Source organism: Penicillium alfredii (assembly GCF_028826965.1).
Source record: "Penicillium alfredii strain IBT 34128 chromosome Unknown utg000004l_segment0_segment0, whole genome shotgun sequence".
In the NCBI taxonomy this organism is placed as follows: domain Eukaryota; kingdom Fungi; phylum Ascomycota; class Eurotiomycetes; order Eurotiales; family Aspergillaceae; genus Penicillium; species Penicillium alfredii.
In genome coordinates, this window is record NW_026622701.1 from 2,266,899 (window position 1) to 2,282,726 (window position 15,828).

Sequence of the window (15,828 nt, forward strand, 5' to 3'; positions counted from 1 at the left end):
AGGTTATCGGCGGCTGAGTCATCTATCAGGCCTGACTTGTCCGTATGACGCCTGCATCAGGATGACCGCCTTTCTACTGTCCCTCTCTGCCTTTCTTATCTTCCTCTCTCTTTCTTCTTGGAAATCTGGATTGATTTATTTGAAGGCTTCGGTCTCACTATTTAAAACCAGAAGAAGAAGGATTTGAACACTAACGTTGGAGCTGATAAGCTCTCCGTTCAGCCAGCCTCACTTCCCTATCACCCCGATAGCGGGCCATGTTCTCGGAATGTATGTACCGTAGGATTGGGTGCTCCTGTGCTGTGCTGACCATATTCTTCTTTTGGCTAGATGCTTCGCGATTTCTGGCTCAGTCACAGTCGCGAGTAGTATCTCGCCCTGATGAGCTTCAGCGGACGGGCCGTGGTCGTCCGAATCCCCTTCAAGGCAACTCTCGACACCCCTCCTCGCGGTCTTTTTTGAGAACCGGTGATCCGTACCGACCGGGTGTGTCCCAGGTCTCTAACTTTCCCTTTGCTTCGCGGGCGTCGGTTCAACCGGCTCCCCTTTTCTACAGCGCCACCGATGAATTCCGCGAAGAAGACGACGAGACAGAACGGGAGCGGGAAATTGCCGATTTTTATGCATTACAACATTCACGACGGCATTTTGGCGATAGCACCCTGAAGGAATCATCTGAACTTGAAGATTCCGAACGTTCGGGGGGTTTGGATGAAGGACAGTCCCCATATGATGACCGTCCCGGTAATGGAAAAGGGATCAAAAGCTCGTGGCGCGGTGAAAAGGGGGCTCCCGTGGTCCAAAATTCCCGTATTGAGACCGTGGCCGAGGTGACCGAGCACGAGTACGGGACTCACAGCAGCCCCAGTAGGCCACGAGGGAGACTGGTTGACGTTGGCCTCGAGGATTCTCTTCGTGCCGATTTTGACGAGGAACTGGCTCCATTCAGCCCCGTTGGTGACCACCCGCCAATCCAACGATTTCGGGAACGACCGTCAGTCGAGGACGATGTTTTTGGGCTCGCTCCATCTATGGGTTCTACAGAACAGGCTAAACACGCCACTCGAGAAACTCCACGATCGCCGAGCTCGACAAGCTCATTTCCGGCGTCAATCTCGCCCCAGGTCCTCGAATCTTCAGCACATGATGGCTTCTGGGGCCAGCTGTTCTTGATATCTCTTGCAGGTCTCTTTGCCACCGCTTTCCTTGTCTACCTTAACACATCCACTCCCCCCGGAGACAAATCCAAATGGGGTGACACGATATATTTGACTGTTCACCGGTCTTTCTTCCTTCTCGGGATTTACACTGTTGTTTCGGTTTTTGTGTCTCTGATCTGGCTTGCCTTACTGCGATCGTACGTGCGACTTCTGGTTTACATGATTCTCATTGCAGTCCCCATCATTCTATACTCCTTCTCCCTTTACCCATTTATATCAAGCTTCAAGGGAGAATGGCACGGGTCAAGCATCCAGGATAGGGCGATGCGATGGGGCTCTATGGTCCCGTTTCTGATGGCCAGCGTGTGGATTTACAACGTTGTTCGGGGACGTCAATCGATCGGAAAGGCGATAAGTGTTCTTGAGTTTGCCTGTCGCATCCTAGCGGCCAACCCTGGGTTGCTTGCCTTGGGATTGGGTGTCCTGGTCTGTGTCGTGTCGTGGACATGGATCTGGATGCTGATGTTCACTCGTGTGTTTCTGGGCGGGCATCTCGCGGCCCCTAGGTCATTCGTGGTGGATCTGAGCAGCTGGTGGTTGGGTGTGTACTTCGTCATGGTCTATCTATGGTCGATTGGTGTCCTTGCGGGGATTCAACGTGCCGTTACGGCTGCGACAGTGAGTCAATGGTATTTCCACCGCTTGACCACCCCGGCACCCACGTCGAGACAGATAATCCAAGCCGCCGTCGTCCATGCCACCACCACCTTGTTTGGGACTGTCTGTCTCTCCCGACTTCTGGGGCTCTTGATGCGGCTTCCCTTACTTGTGCTTCCCGGCCGTCTCGCCTCGTTTCTTAGTTTGTTTGCCTATTCCCTCGTTCCCACGCCGCTCGCATATCTGACCAACCCTCTTTCACTCACCTACGCGGCAATTCATTCCCAACCACTCCCTGCTTCTGCGCGCGGTTTGAGCCAGATGGCTGTTCTTGCTCCGTCAGTGGCCTCCACTTCTTTGCATCCCCGGGCGTATTCCCGCCCCCCTGGAGGCCCTGCGTCACTGGTTTCGTACCGCCTCTCGAAGCTGATTCTTCATGCCGCCCGTATGATGATGTCGTTGGCTCTCGGGTTCGGTGGTTGGGTAACTACCGCCAGAAGTATGACCACCTCTTCAACAGGTGGCACTATCCGAGGCAGTCTCTATGCCTATGTGGTAGGCCTCATTGCTGGAACCATTGGTTGGAGCATTCTGGGCGCCATGGAAGGTGTCATTGCGGACATTGTGGACGCCTCTGTGATCTGCTGGGCCAGCGAAGTTGGTATCTATGGCAGGGAAGCCCGGTACTGCCGGGAAGCCGGCTGGCTTTTTGACGACTCCAGTCCTGACTTTCGAGAAGTTTAGTATATAGGTGATGACACCCATGTTTTTATGACCTTCTGCTTTGGCCCATTTCTCTCCCCCATTTCTCCCCTGTATAATTAAGCGGGCATGACAGTTTATACCTGAATGAACTTGGCAGCGTTAAAACCAATCTGGGTCTATTTTTCCATGTAAGGACTGGGTTTCACTTGCATTGGCCGTTGATATATTCTGAACCTTCAAATAGCTATATAAAAAACACAGGGCTCGTGGTATCATAGATAACAATCACTTGCAAAAAATACACTGGGACGCCAGATTACCCCGGGGGCCCGCAGCCAGGCCCCTTTAAAAAAATAAAAGGAGAAAAAGAAGAAGTAGATCAAGAAGAAAATTCAAAAGAGAATAGAATAAGAGAAGGGCAAGGAGAATCCCACCGCTTACAGGCCAAGGCGTCCATTCCATAGCACACCTTCCTTGGTGCACCACTCTTTCAGGAGGAACCAGGCAAAACGGACCACCTCGACAGGCAGGATCGGGCCACCCAGCGGGAGAAAATAGTCTCCGGAATACTCGCCGGGTTTGAGTGGCGGTTTTCCTCGCTCTGAATAACTGCGAGACCGCCCGGCCCAGGTATTGGGAAATTCCTGACTGAGAATCTCCTCCGAAAGGCTCCGCGTGCCCTCTAACCACAGTTTCTGGGAATCCTTGTAGCACTCGAGCAGCCGATTCTTCAGCTCCACAATCTCCTTTCGGCTCCTTTTGCTTTCGTCCAAGGACACGGTGTTGCCATCACTACCTGGAGTGGGCACTGGGGTTGGTTCCCCGGGAAGCGGGCTGATGGTGAGGCGTTCGAGATCAAGCGCGTGGATCGCATCGTAAGAGACGGCGCCGAGTATTGAACATAGGCTGTGCAAGGCGGGATATGCTGCACTTTTCTTCTTAACCACGCGCCAGTATGCCAGAATGGACAGCCAAGTTGAAGAATCGCCGACCTGGCGAGCCACCACCTTGGATTGATCGTCTGCCACAAAAGCCAGGATAAAACATAGAATGGCCTCGATGGCAGTTACCGCGGCAAGTTTCTCGTCAGTGACCGAAGCACCATTCGTGGAGGTATATCGTTCCGCGGCATGCTTCAGTTCTCGCCCAATATTCCCAAATCTCTGGTAATCATCTCGCCAAGCCCGGCGCTCGTTATTGCGTGAGCGGCTATCAGGCTGAGAAGGGAATAGTTTCGTGCCTGTTCCAGGGTCGACGGAGAGCCGTTTGTTGGCTGAATGGGATGGTGTTTTATCATCACTGTCTCCAATTTCATTTCGACGTGAGGCAGAACCTTTTGGCTCTTTCATCGGTGTGGTCGATGTTGCTTTAATTTTTTCATGCGCAGGAGAGTGGGAGACCGGTGTTCGAGGCTTTTCAATGGCGATTCTCGGCTCCTTTGAGCGACCGTCCGCAGGGCCGAGCGCCTCATCAGTCTCGGTCTTGTTCTTATTTCTCGCTCGACCAGATAGGGCATCTCGGCTCGCCAAACCAATCTCTTCCTTCCTCTTGAGATGAGATGAGCCTTCGCGGTTCATGTCTATGCCTGCTGAATCGGACTGGAGTGCTTTCCTTTTACCGGAAAATTTGAGGAGGGCCTCGACCCGTCGGCGATTCGTCTTTCCGTATCGCAGCTTGACAATGTGTTGCGACTTGGTCGGTTTGGCGTAAGAATTACTGTCTTTGTTGGATAGGGCCTGGTCTGTGCCGCTTGCTCGACCAGAAGAGTTCGAGCTGCCACTGTTCGCCAAGTGCGGCGCTTTGGATTGAACCGGTTCATCGCGTCTCGACTTGCCCGTCGTGCTGTCACGTTCAGGGGAGAGATTGCGAATGGGCGAACGATCCTCCAGCCGAGCCAACTCCTTTTCAATATCGGGCGGAAGAGTGGGTGACAGTAATCGGGGAAGCTTGGGGCCGCCTGAGGTTGGGGGGAGAGTCGGGGATAGAAGCGCAGGCAGTCTGGGTGAGTGCGATTTGGAGGGAATGACTTCTCGTCGTGTTTCTTTTTCGGGGGATAATCGCGGTTTCTTGGGGGAATGTACACCCGCCTCTTTCCTTCCATGAGAAATGCGAAGCTCAAGATCGGATCCAGAAGGTCTTTTCTGGCCTCCCTTTTCGATCGAATGCCGCGGGGGTGATTTGGATGACATCTGAGGTGTTTCGTTGTTGTTCTTCTTCATTGCACCGGGGTTGTGCTGCACGTCTTCGGGTTTGGCCAAGCTCGTTCCACCTCGGCTTCCTGGCTCATGGCGTGCGACAGCGCCGCTGCTCTTCTGGCTCTTGTAATCCTTCAAGCTGATTTTCTTCTTGGTGGCCTTATCCCTTGAGTTATTGGTAAAGCTCGGGACTGTTGATCGATCGGCCATCATGCGGCCTGTTTCATCGGACCAATCCCCAACCGTGACAAGCAAAGAATCCGCGTCGTGATGGGTCAAGAATGTCATATATTGCAGCTGCTCTTCCTCGAGACTAAATGGTCTGTCCTGGCCGACCGCCCAATTGTCCACGAAGCGGCCGCCCAGACGAAAAGGCGCATTCGTCGGGAGGGTGAGGAGGTAAGGGTGAAGGGGTAGGACGTCGTCGGAAAGACGTTTCAGTCGTTGATCAAGCGCTTCGAGGTCCGACGCGAAGGACTGGCTCGCACTTTGAGGGTTGGTGTCCGCAGAGGGGCGCTGCTCGTTCACCGACATCGCAGTCCGCGGATTTCGCGATGTTTCTCCTAGCGATGGCGACGTCGCGCTTCGAGCAAAAGTCACCGGGCAAGAGGGCGCCACCAGAGCACTTTCTCCACCCAATAAAGGATGACAAGTCACCAAGGAATCGTCAAACCATCGAGTCGAGCGTGAATGGTAAGAGGCGCAAGAAGTGGTCTGGAGGGGGAAGAGGTTCGCTCTCTTCAGGGCATCATATCACTCATAATCCCATAACCCTCAAGGAGAGAGTTTCCCGAGAGAAAAACAGATGAAAAAAACACCCCGTGCAAAAATAAACCTGGGATTGAAGGAAAGGGGATTTGTGGTGGAGAGAAGAATGAGGGAGGAAGCAAAAGAGAGAGAGAGAGAGAGAGACAGACATAAGGTTGACGGGGTGCGATGTCAAGACCCATTTACGCTTATCGCTTATCGAATCGACCGACTTGCTACAATCTTCTCAATATCTATACAACACATACCAGATAGAGTAGTCCACAAGTATACTGGCACACTGGGTATATGGCAATCTATATTCTGGTACAGTTGACTGCTCGTCTCTACTTGGTCGATGTATCAGGCCCGGTCATCCGCCGCGAACTTCTCCCGCCAGAAGGCGCGGTAATGTCTCTGCCGGCCCATCTCCGAGATCTCCTCGACCTCCTGAGGAGTCAGTTTGAACTCCAAGACGCGCAAGTAGCTGGTCAGGCGTGATTCCCGGCTACTGGTGGTGATTGCCACGCAGCCACGATCGATGGTCCAGCGTAGCAAGATCTCGGACTCGCTGACGGCGTATTTTTGAGCCAGGGCTGACAGCAAGGGGTCTAGCGGTCCCCCTTTGGCCCGAGTGATGGGTGCAAGGCCCGCATAGCTGACAGTCTGGATGCCCTTGCTCGCATGGAAGGCCAGCAGGTTGCCATGTTGCAGATACGGGTGGAACTCGATCTGATTAACCGTTGGGATAACCCGGGCTGTTTTGAGGATCGTCTCCAGGTGGCTCTGCAAAAAATTGGACACTCCAATGCAGCGGGCTTGTCCGATCTCCTTCACCTTCTCCATGGCGGCCCACGCGTCCTGCAGATCGCCCTCGGTGTGCGCGAAGAACGGGGCATGAATCAAGTACCTGCGACGATTCACGATCGAATTTAGTAGAGAATAGCACATAAGGGGATCGGCTGCGTATTATGGAATCCACTTACAGGTCAACGTACTCAAGCCGAAGCTTCTGTAAGCTAGCTTCAATCGCACGGGGAATGTCGCTAACACTGGTGTAGACCTTGGTCGTCACGAACAACTTCTCCCGAGGTATTCCACTCTCGTGAATTGCCAGGCCCAGCTCTTCCTCAGTCCCGTAGACCTCAGCTCCATCAAGGTGGTAGTATCCCAGCTGCACGGCGGTCTTGGTCGATTCGACCAAATCGCGATTGATCCCGGTATCGCGTGATGTCTTGTACCACGCAGTTCCAGTACCATACCCGAGCTAAGATTTAATAACAACGTCAAACACCCGACTCTGTCAACATCGAACTGGGGGAAGCACTCACGATGGGGATTAAGGTACCATCATTGAGCTTGCATGTGGGGATCGCCTTATCAGAAGGTGCCATGACGAATATTCACGCCCTAAAATTGGAATTGAAGAGATGGGAATCGACGGTGGAACAGATCTCTCTAGTTGCTTGCAATACGGCAAATGTTCTTATATATCCATGAGTGTATCTGTCCATGGATGTAGGTGTAGTGGAGCACATGATTAATAATAGAAGATGACATCATTTGCATGAGTTTCGGCATCTTCACTCCTGACACTCGCACCTCGGTCATGTTCTCGCAAGCCATTCATCCGCTTCGGAACCGTCTGGGCCAAATGGCATCGCATTTCTCAACGGCTGGGGGGACCTCCCTGGCGGAACTACCAAAATCGAATGTCTTTACGTCCAAGTTGCCCCCGGACCCGGCTTTCGAAACCCCCGATGTTTCGCACAAAGCTCCCCGGGAGACTCTCGGACCTCGTATGGTCCGTGGCGCTTTATATACTTATGTGCGCCCTGAGCAAACGGACGAGCCCGAATTGCTGGGCGTCAGTTCCAAAGCAATGCAAGATCTGGGACTGAAACCCGGCGAGGAGCAGACGTCGCAGTTCAAGGCGCTGGTCGCCGGAAATGAGATTGGATGGAGCGAAGAAAAGGGAGGAATTTATCCATGGGCTCAGTGCTATGGAGGTGAGTTTTTCCCAATGACTTCCCCGTAAAAAAGAGAGAAAAGGGTTGACCATGTTAGGTTGGCAATTGTAAGTAACTGCATGGCCCTCGAGAGGCTATGGTACTTAACCATCTGCAGTGGATCATGGGCCGGACAGCTCGGAGACGGGGTAAGTGGTCAGTTAAGCCAGACAGGACGGAACCGTTAAGCTCAATACATATATGCACCAGCGTGCAATCAGCTTGTTCGAAACCACAAACCTACAAACCTGTACTCGATATGAGTTACAACTGAAAGGTGCCGGCAGAACACCTTACTCGCGCTTTGCCGATGGGAAGGCTGTTCTTCGATCTAGCATTCGTGAATATATCGTTTCCGAAGGTAGTGTGCTTCAATGATTCCGACCATCCCCTTCATACGCTGATAAAAAATTATTTGTACAGCTCTCAATGCCCTTGGTGTGCCGACTACCCGTGCGCTCTCACTTACTTTGCTACCAAACACCAAGGTGCTAAGAGAACGGATTGAACCGGGGGCTATTGTGGCTCGGTTTGCTGAATCTTGGTTGAGAATTGGGACCTTCGATCTTCTTCGTGTCCGAGGAGATCGGGAGCTGATCAGGAAACTTGCTACATATGCCGCGGAAGATGTGTTTGGTGGGTGGGAAACTCTCCCCGCCATTGTATCTGTACGTGAAGAGCAGTCCTCAGCAGAGATGGATCACCCTCAGAGGGACATTCCAGGGGATGATGTGCAAGAACATCAAGGGGTTGAGGAGAATCGATTTGCGAGGCTGTACCGAGAGGTTGCCCGGCGCAATGCGAAGACCGTCGCTGCATGGCAGGCGTATGGGTTCATGAATGGTGTGTTGAATACCGACAACACCTCTATTTTCGGCCTATCACTTGACTACGGCCCATTCGCTTTTATGGACAATTTTGATCCCCAGTATACACCGAACCACGACGACCAGCTGCTGCGATATTGCTACCGCAATCAGCCCAGCATTATTTGGTGGAATCTGGTGCGGCTCGGTGAGTCCCTGGGTGAGCTGATTGGGGCTGGAAATCGGGTCGATGACGAAGGCTTCGTGAAGGATGGAGTCAGTGAGGAATGTGAGACGGAATTCATCAAGCGTGCAGAGAACATCATCGAGCGGACGGGTGAGGAGTTCAGAGCTGTATTCTTGAATGAGTACAAGCGCTTGATGGGCCAGAGACTTGGGCTGAAGACTGAAAAGGAGTCTGACTTCCAGAGCTTGTTCTCGGAGATGCTAGATACACTCGAGGCGCTCGAGTTGGACTTCAACCATTTCTTCCGCCGGCTCTCGGGCCTTTCACTGTCTGAACTGGACACGGACCAGAAGCGCATTGAAGCAGCATCGATTTTCTTCCACGCTGAAGGATTTGGTGGCATTGGCTACACTGAAGCTTCGGCTCGAGACCGGATTGCCAAATGGCTGGATAGCTGGCGAACTCGCGTGCTGGAAGACTGGGGGTCGAGCAGCGACAAAGAAAGACAAGCGGCCATGAAAGCAGTCAACCCTAACGTGAGACCCCGTCTCTTATTCTCACTTTGGCCGGGTGTTTTATGACTGACTATTGACATATGCTCACAGTTTGTGCCACGAGGCTGGATCCTCGACGAGGTCATCGAGCGCGTTGAGCGTAAAGGAGACCGAGAGATCCTGGGGCGGGTCATGCACATGTCCTTGAACCCATTCAACGAGGAATGGGGGCTCCACAAGGAGGAAGAGGAGCGATTTTGCGGGGACGTGCCCAAATACAAGCGAGCTTTGCTGTGTAGTTGTAGCTCATAATCCCCGGAATACCAAGGCTGAATCGTCTGTCCGATACATATCTAGCTAGGGATGCAGGTCTATATCGGAAGATGGGAATGAGAAGAATCCTGCTATCCCGATAGTGTACGAAATCCGAGTAGGAAGAAATATGCAAAACTTCTACGAGCATGAAAAAAAGAAAAAAAAAAAAAAGAACAAGGCGAATTTTGATGGTATTTTTGCAAACCAGGCCGCCTCGTGCACTTCTTCCCGGAAAGGGTCAGGGGCAGTAGACATCGAAGAGTCATAATGCCAGGAGTACCAGAGGAAAAAACAAGAAATGTAGATCATCGCGTGTCGTGATAATACACAGGTTGAGGAAATTGAAGTTCCGTATCATGCATCTCCGTGCTTCAGATCAAACCACCAGAAAAGGAAAAGACGTTCGCGTCGTGGGATCGTTCATTGCCTAGTTGGGGCAGGCAGCCTGGACGTGGCCGGGCTGCTTGCACTTGTAGCAGACACGCTCACCCCGGGCCTCGGTGGGACAGTCGCGCGAAACGTGGCCGAGCTCGCCACCTAAAGGAGTGATTAGTATATTTCAAGAGCCTAATACATTCCAGGCGACACTCACAGTTGTAGCACTTCTGGCCCTGGGTGCAGTCGCGAGCCATGTGGCCGAAGCCGCCGCACGAGTAGCAGGTCTGCTGACGTCCGAAGCCGCCGTAGCCGCCGCCGTAGTTGCCGCCCTGGGGGCAGTTGCGGGCAATGTGACCGACCTGACCACACTTGTAGCACTCCTGGCCGCCACCGTAGCTGTCACCAGCCTGGGGGCACTCGCGAGACAGGTGACCAACGCCACCGCAGCGGTAGCAAGTCTTCTCCTTAGGCGGGGCGGGGCATTCGCGGACTAGAAAATAATCAGTTGGGCCTAGAGAAACGGGGTCTGAGGTTCGCAGGCAGCTTACCAATGTGACCCTGGCCTGCAGGTACGGGAAATTGGGTTAGCAGGGTTCAATCGACCTATCAAAATTCCCTGGTAATGCAAATGTAAGACATACCACCGCAGTTGTAGCTGTTTCAGATTGATCAGCATTAAGAAACCAGCGGTAGAAAAATAGGGAATTTACCAAGTCGGGGTTCCCTGGTTAGGGCAGTCCTTGCGCTAGAGATCCCAAGTGACCGAATGAGCTTGATGTACTTTTTCGCAAACGTGAAACAACAAGATTCCACCATCGGGGTTGTAATTACCTGGTGCGAAGGGTCGCCACCTATCGAGTAGAGAGAGTTAGTCAAGTGACTCCGATCAAGTATCAAAAAGCGAAAAAAAAGCACATCGAATTCGAGTGCCCAAAGGATATCATGATCCACATATAGCCACAAAGAGCACCAAGGGGTTGACCAGAGGTCGAGTGTTCAAAAACCAAAAATCGCAAGCCAAAATCCAAGTAGCAGAGCACTGAGTTACTCACAGTTGTAGCAGTTCTGTCCGGTCGGAGCGTCCATGGTTGGCAAACGTTCGGATCGAGGTTGAAAGGGTAAGAAACGAGAGGAATGGAATGAAAGAGAAAAGGAACGGTAGGGATGGAGAGATGGAGAGAGAGCGAGAGAGTTGGAGAGAAGAAGTCGGAGAGGTAGAAAATAATTTTTGTAGTGCGGGGGGAGAAAACTTCCCGCGGTCTGCCACTTCGCAACTTTCCTTCCCGGCGATTTCGCTTAACGCAACCAAGCTACACCCATGGGTCAATGGAAGAGACCTCTCTTGCCCGTTCATCTGTTCGAGTTCTCTTAGAGAACCCGATGAGGAACGTCTATGAAAACAATCCTCAATGGGGACTTGCTCTCCAAAAAAAAAAAAGTCATGAAAGACCCTGGCACCTAATTCAAGGTGATCATGATCAAGTTTTCATGTTTCTCATTGTCTGCTCTTGTTTCTTTGTGGTTTTCATGATGGAAAACCGAGGGAATCTGCACCAGCTTGCATTCTGCCATTGAGGCTGATCGGCAGATTGGGGAACCCGTCAAAATGGCCAAGCCTTAACACCCTTTATATAAGGGAGGAAATTAAGTGGAGACAAGCCCCGAGTCATCGCATATTCAATGCAAAAAAAAAGACTTGGGGGGCAAATGGGGGTTTTATACCTCATGCGTGAGGATCCGCCCGGGTCCTCAGCCCGTGGGGGGTTGAGTACCTTGTGCTACGCCCTGATGCGACCGGGCTCCTGGCGAGGGTTAGCACCTTGTTCGGCAAGTCTCCATCCATCTCACGGGGCTCACTAAGTTTGTATCAAAACCTCCAGGGCTTGCAAGGTTGCATTTCGGAAAATTGCCCTGGCCATACATCGAAGGTCTGCCACTGGAACTCCTGGATCTACATCACATCGCAGCTTGTGTCTGGCGGGAGCTACGTGAAATCATAACATTCAAGTAGTTGCGTGCCGATCTTCTCGCGAAGCAAAAGGACTCGCTCATCATCAAATCCCACACAGCTGTGCATCCGTGATAACTCTGGAGGCGTGGCGGGGATTGGGTCTGGTCTGTTGGGCGAGCAGATGGACTCAGACATATCGTCTAGCCCTAATGCAGTGTGCGGTTGATTGCCGGGGCTGACCTGAATGCTGTTCTCTTCCTTTAAAGGCTTGCGAGTGCCTAATGAGGAAATGGCCATTTCAAGCTCCCAGATTCGGATTTCATCGCCCCGGGAGCTCACGGAGACGGCTTTCCCGCGATTGGTGACTTGCACGGCCGATACAGAGGAAGTGTGCCCCCACAGCCGCTGGCCACCTCGAACAAACAGATGACCAGACGTAGACACCACAAGGTACATAGTCAATGTGTTGTCCGCGTGGGAGGTCAGCAAATACGGATGCGAATAAGCCATCGAGGTCGGTGGATGCTGATGCAATATAGATGGCACCCCGGGATTGTCGAGGTTCTGGCGATTTTGAGTCTCTGCCGAACGTCGCTTGCCTTCTGGTGATGGATCTGGTATAATCCTCGTTCCATATTGAGAGTCTACCGTGGTGGCAAGTCGTGAGCCAAGTTGTTGGCCGTCTTTGTCCAACCGCAGTTCTTGGATCCCCAAGGACCACCCGCATCCAATGTGGAAGAAACTATACACAATGGTTGCAATTATTTCGAAAGGAGAAACTCGAAGGGACAAATTCACCGGTGCAACAATGTTATCTGCCCGAAGAGAGGCAATCTGGCGAGGCTCCTTGGCTGCGCCGGCTTTCCCTGCTCGCTGAGATCCAGGGCGCAGGTTGTACAGCGACAGAATCTTGTACTGGGAAACCATCAAGAGGTATGGCGAGGACAAGGCTATTGCGGTGATGGCTCCATCACTGGACCCGACATAGGAGGTCCGCAAACTCAACTGGGATGTTCGGAGATCCAGGGTATAGAGGCTGATGCAGCCGTTGTCAAATCCTACCACAATCTCGAGCTCATGAAGAACCTGGCTCACTGCCAGAGCTGTTGGAGCTACACCAGACAGCCTCGATTCTGCAGAGAATGCAACTTTTGCCACACAAGCGGCCGGGTCTTTGGCCGTCCAGGCCCGAAGTCCATAAGTGTTGTCTGCTGTAAGGACAAGCCCGGCACATAACTTGACCAGTTCTGGGCACTGTGGCTTTGGAAATTCAACCTGTGTCATACGACAGAGTCCCTTGGACCAGTTATGCCGAAGACGATACTGCCTTTTCCAGTTCGTAACTTTTGCTTCAGCCAAGTGGCCATGGCCAAGCCAAGTGGAAACCTTTGGTGAGTATTCTGTCTTGGCTGAAAGTGTAGTACGCCGAAGATTTGCCAGTCGATGGGCTTGCGGTCGCACCCACTGCGAATAATACTGTCTTTTCCAGAGCTCCGAGTCCCCACTAAGGGCATGGAAACGATGGGATAACCTGGTTGAGTAAGTCCCAATTCTTCCAATAACAGACCAAAGAGCCAACTAACCTTTGACACACATTCAGTGATGATATTGGAAGCAAGGATAAGATATGGAGCAGGAGCTCATCGCTCAAGCAAGACAAGTGATCCACAGAGCCATCTTTCCGAGTGCGCTTTGCAGAAAGGAGATCTGATGACCAGGGCTCTCTACATCGCTTGGGCATGCTGTTCAAGACAATAAATGTAGAAATGGACGTAGGAGTTTCTCACCGTGCAACAAGAAACATTGTGGAAGAGTGACCTCTCGCTACGTCAAAAGTCGCCTTATCGAAAGGGGCCGATAAGCCATCACGTGGCCCCAAAGGCGGTCAGGAACGGCCATTCATTGCTACACGCTACACGTGCAGTCGCGTCTCTAGTTCAACATTATTTCGTTGTTGGTTGGGCAGCGAATGGATCTAAATGGAGGTTCTTAGGGAGCTTCATGTCTCAGCTGCCAAGGCTTGGGATGATGCCTTTGACAATGCATATAGGCTCATGGAGTCTGAGCTTGCCCGCCGTGATGCAATTGTGAGGGAGGCCGAGCACAGAGCATTGTCAGCCAGTCAAGCTCAAAGTGCAGCAGAGTCAAAAGTGCAGCAGCTCCAGCGCAAAATTTCAGGGCTCCAGGAGGAGTTAAAAATGCAACACGAACTCGATCCGTCCAGCCTCGAGCTTCCCCGGCAATTTACCCACTTGCAGGATGAGTTTGACCCTAAGCATATTTGGAAAAGTGGCCTTGACCACGCTCAACCAGATGTGGACCAATTGCGACAGATAGTGGAGAGCAGATATTCGGCACTTTACACCAATCTACAGACATTTATCCAAACCTGGAACGGCCTCAAATTCAGAGTCTTGCAGCATAAGCAGAAGCTGCGCGAATGGGAAAAGCAATTGGAACGAGACGAGTTCACATTTGTGGTCAATGGTGCACAAGTCACTTTTCAAAAAGTCGCCAGTACCAGTGTCGGGGATGTCGAGCGCCAGGGAAAGTCCCAAGCCCTGGATCCGCCTAGGAAACGGTTACGGGAGGGCCCTGGGCCATCAAACCAAGCCTACGTGGAGAATGAAACCACCAACTTCAAACAAGAGGAAAGCCAAGGGGCAATTCCCGAGCAAATTCCAGAACCAACTCCCACACAGTCCAGTTCTTCTCGACACGATAGGGTATCTTCTCCATCCGATGAACTGAACGCTTTACCGGATATGCGGACTCAGAAAAGAAGGCGAGTACCGGCGCCGAATAGCCGCAACTTGTCCCATAGTCACCCAATGGATGATATTACCGAGCGTCCTGTGCTCATAAAAAGTGAGACATTATCTTCGAGTCCAGTGCATCTCAGGCAGCTTTTCCCCAGCACACAAGACCTAGACGAGATAGGCGACATAGTGCAAACACCGACCAAAAAAAAAGCCGTGGAAACTCTCCCGCAAGATCCCGACAGTCTATGGGATCATCCGAGTCGGACCTCTTGTGAACTGTGGATTCCGCCGGAACGGCAGGGCCAACACTCATCTGTTCTTCAACTTGTCGATGGCAACGCGCGAGCTTTAGGCTTTTCAGACCGCGAGCCTAAAATGAAGAGCCAAAAAGGTGCAGACCAACGGGGAATATCATCGTTAGCGGACGATGGGGACGAGGGCGACTGGGACTCAGCTTCCCGAATGCAACCAGTGAAGAGCAGGTCTACTTTGGACAACGGGCCAAAAACGACAACCGATGGCCATTTTGCTCAGAGACGTCTACATGACCTTTTGGAAAGATCAGCACCCTCCAAATCACACCTCGATTCTCCCCAAGAACCATCTCGAGAAGATGCTGCCCCACGTCGCAGCCTTCTATCATCCGCGACTCGTCCCCGGCGCGCCGGTTCACGGGCCGATCAGAAGTCCACACGAACAGATCCCGATCAATGCCCAGACGTGGACCGTGACGACGAGCCTTATCGGGCACGCCCTCTTCATCGGTTGAGACTGGACCATTTCAAGATTAATCCCACAAGAAACCAGGGGTTGGACTTTGCCTTTGACACAGTTGTTCGCAAGAGAGACGACCGCAAATGCATGGCCGGCTGTACTCGCCCCGGCTGTTGCGGAGATCGGTTCCGTGCAATGGCTCGCCTGGGAGGGGGTCCTGTTCCTTCTGGCGGGAAGGAACAGGAGACAGAGGACCGAAGGATCCTAGAGGAATACGTGGGCGACAACCAGCAATTACTGGAAAGGCTGAACGATGACGATCGCCAGAGTTTGTTGGTAGAAGCGAGGGCTAGGGATCTTGCCAATCAGTATGGAAGACATAGACACCAACATCAACGGCCTCGCACTCCTCCGGGATTCTGGAGGACGGATATGCCTGACACGCAGGAGGCGGAAGCTGACCGTGAAGTCGCCGGCAAGCTAGAGCGGGAGAAAGTGGAAGAGCGATACCGTGAGGCCATGCGACCAGGAGGGATGTGGACGTGGGCCGATGAATAGATGCATCCTCAATGCCTCTACGAATTAATCTGCTAACATGAAACGTTGAATAGCCATCTTGGGGTCCGATAACTTCAGACTGTAGTGTGATGTGGAAGTATAAAAGTACCAAGTGACGCAGCCATCAACCTCGGCTCTCGCGGCTTGGCGCGGGACACGTGCCCCCCTGGCTCTTCCCGACTTCGTCTCG

General features: G+C 52.4%; 7 protein-coding genes across 7 annotated transcripts; 3 read left to right on the top strand and 4 right to left on the bottom strand.

The window, feature by feature from the left end:
• Positions 1 to 257: 257 nt before the first annotated feature.
• NUU61_002495 (uncharacterized protein) lies at positions 258 to 2,561 on the top strand (the record flags this gene model as incomplete). The annotated part of the gene is made up of 2 exons (XM_056653077.1): positions 258 to 270; positions 331 to 2,561. 2 exons carry the CDS (start codon positions 258 to 260, stop codon positions 2,559 to 2,561), a joined length of 2,244 nt encoding a protein of 747 aa, XP_056514144.1.
• A 398-nt stretch (positions 2,562 to 2,959) lies between these two features.
• Positions 2,960 to 5,251, bottom strand: NUU61_002496 (uncharacterized protein; the record flags this gene model as incomplete). Its single annotated transcript, XM_056653078.1, has 1 exon — positions 2,960 to 5,251. The coding sequence occupies one exon, from the start codon at positions 5,249 to 5,251 to the stop codon at positions 2,960 to 2,962; it is 2,292 nt and encodes a 763-aa protein (XP_056514145.1).
• A 576-nt stretch (positions 5,252 to 5,827) lies between these two features.
• NUU61_002497 (aldo/keto reductase) lies at positions 5,828 to 6,858 on the bottom strand (the record flags this gene model as incomplete). Its single annotated transcript, XM_056653079.1, has 3 exons — positions 5,828 to 6,374; positions 6,451 to 6,731; positions 6,796 to 6,858. 3 exons carry the CDS (start codon positions 6,856 to 6,858, stop codon positions 5,828 to 5,830), a joined length of 891 nt encoding a protein of 296 aa, XP_056514146.1.
• Positions 6,859 to 7,031: 173 nt separating this feature from the next.
• On the top strand, positions 7,032 to 9,272 carry NUU61_002498 (uncharacterized protein; the record flags this gene model as incomplete). The annotated part of the gene is made up of 6 exons (XM_056653080.1): positions 7,032 to 7,473; positions 7,532 to 7,541; positions 7,592 to 7,622; positions 7,684 to 7,834; positions 7,897 to 9,002; positions 9,072 to 9,272. The coding sequence occupies 6 exons, from the start codon at positions 7,032 to 7,034 to the stop codon at positions 9,270 to 9,272; spliced, it is 1,941 nt and encodes a 646-aa protein (XP_056514147.1).
• A 430-nt stretch (positions 9,273 to 9,702) lies between these two features.
• On the bottom strand, positions 9,703 to 10,329 carry NUU61_002499 (uncharacterized protein; the record flags this gene model as incomplete). Its single annotated transcript, XM_056653081.1, has 3 exons — positions 9,703 to 9,812; positions 9,868 to 10,196; positions 10,295 to 10,329. The coding sequence occupies 3 exons, from the start codon at positions 10,327 to 10,329 to the stop codon at positions 9,703 to 9,705; spliced, it is 474 nt and encodes a 157-aa protein (XP_056514148.1).
• Positions 10,330 to 11,637: 1,308 nt separating this feature from the next.
• On the bottom strand, positions 11,638 to 13,345 carry NUU61_002500 (WD domain protein; the record flags this gene model as incomplete). Its single annotated transcript, XM_056653082.1, has 2 exons — positions 11,638 to 13,135; positions 13,188 to 13,345. The coding sequence occupies 2 exons, from the start codon at positions 13,343 to 13,345 to the stop codon at positions 11,638 to 11,640; spliced, it is 1,656 nt and encodes a 551-aa protein (XP_056514149.1).
• A 238-nt stretch (positions 13,346 to 13,583) lies between these two features.
• Positions 13,584 to 15,638, top strand: NUU61_002501 (SAE2 C-terminal domain-containing protein; the record flags this gene model as incomplete). Its single annotated transcript, XM_056653083.1, has 1 exon — positions 13,584 to 15,638. One exon carries the CDS (start codon positions 13,584 to 13,586, stop codon positions 15,636 to 15,638), a length of 2,055 nt encoding a protein of 684 aa, XP_056514150.1.
• Positions 15,639 to 15,828: the final 190 nt, after the last annotated feature.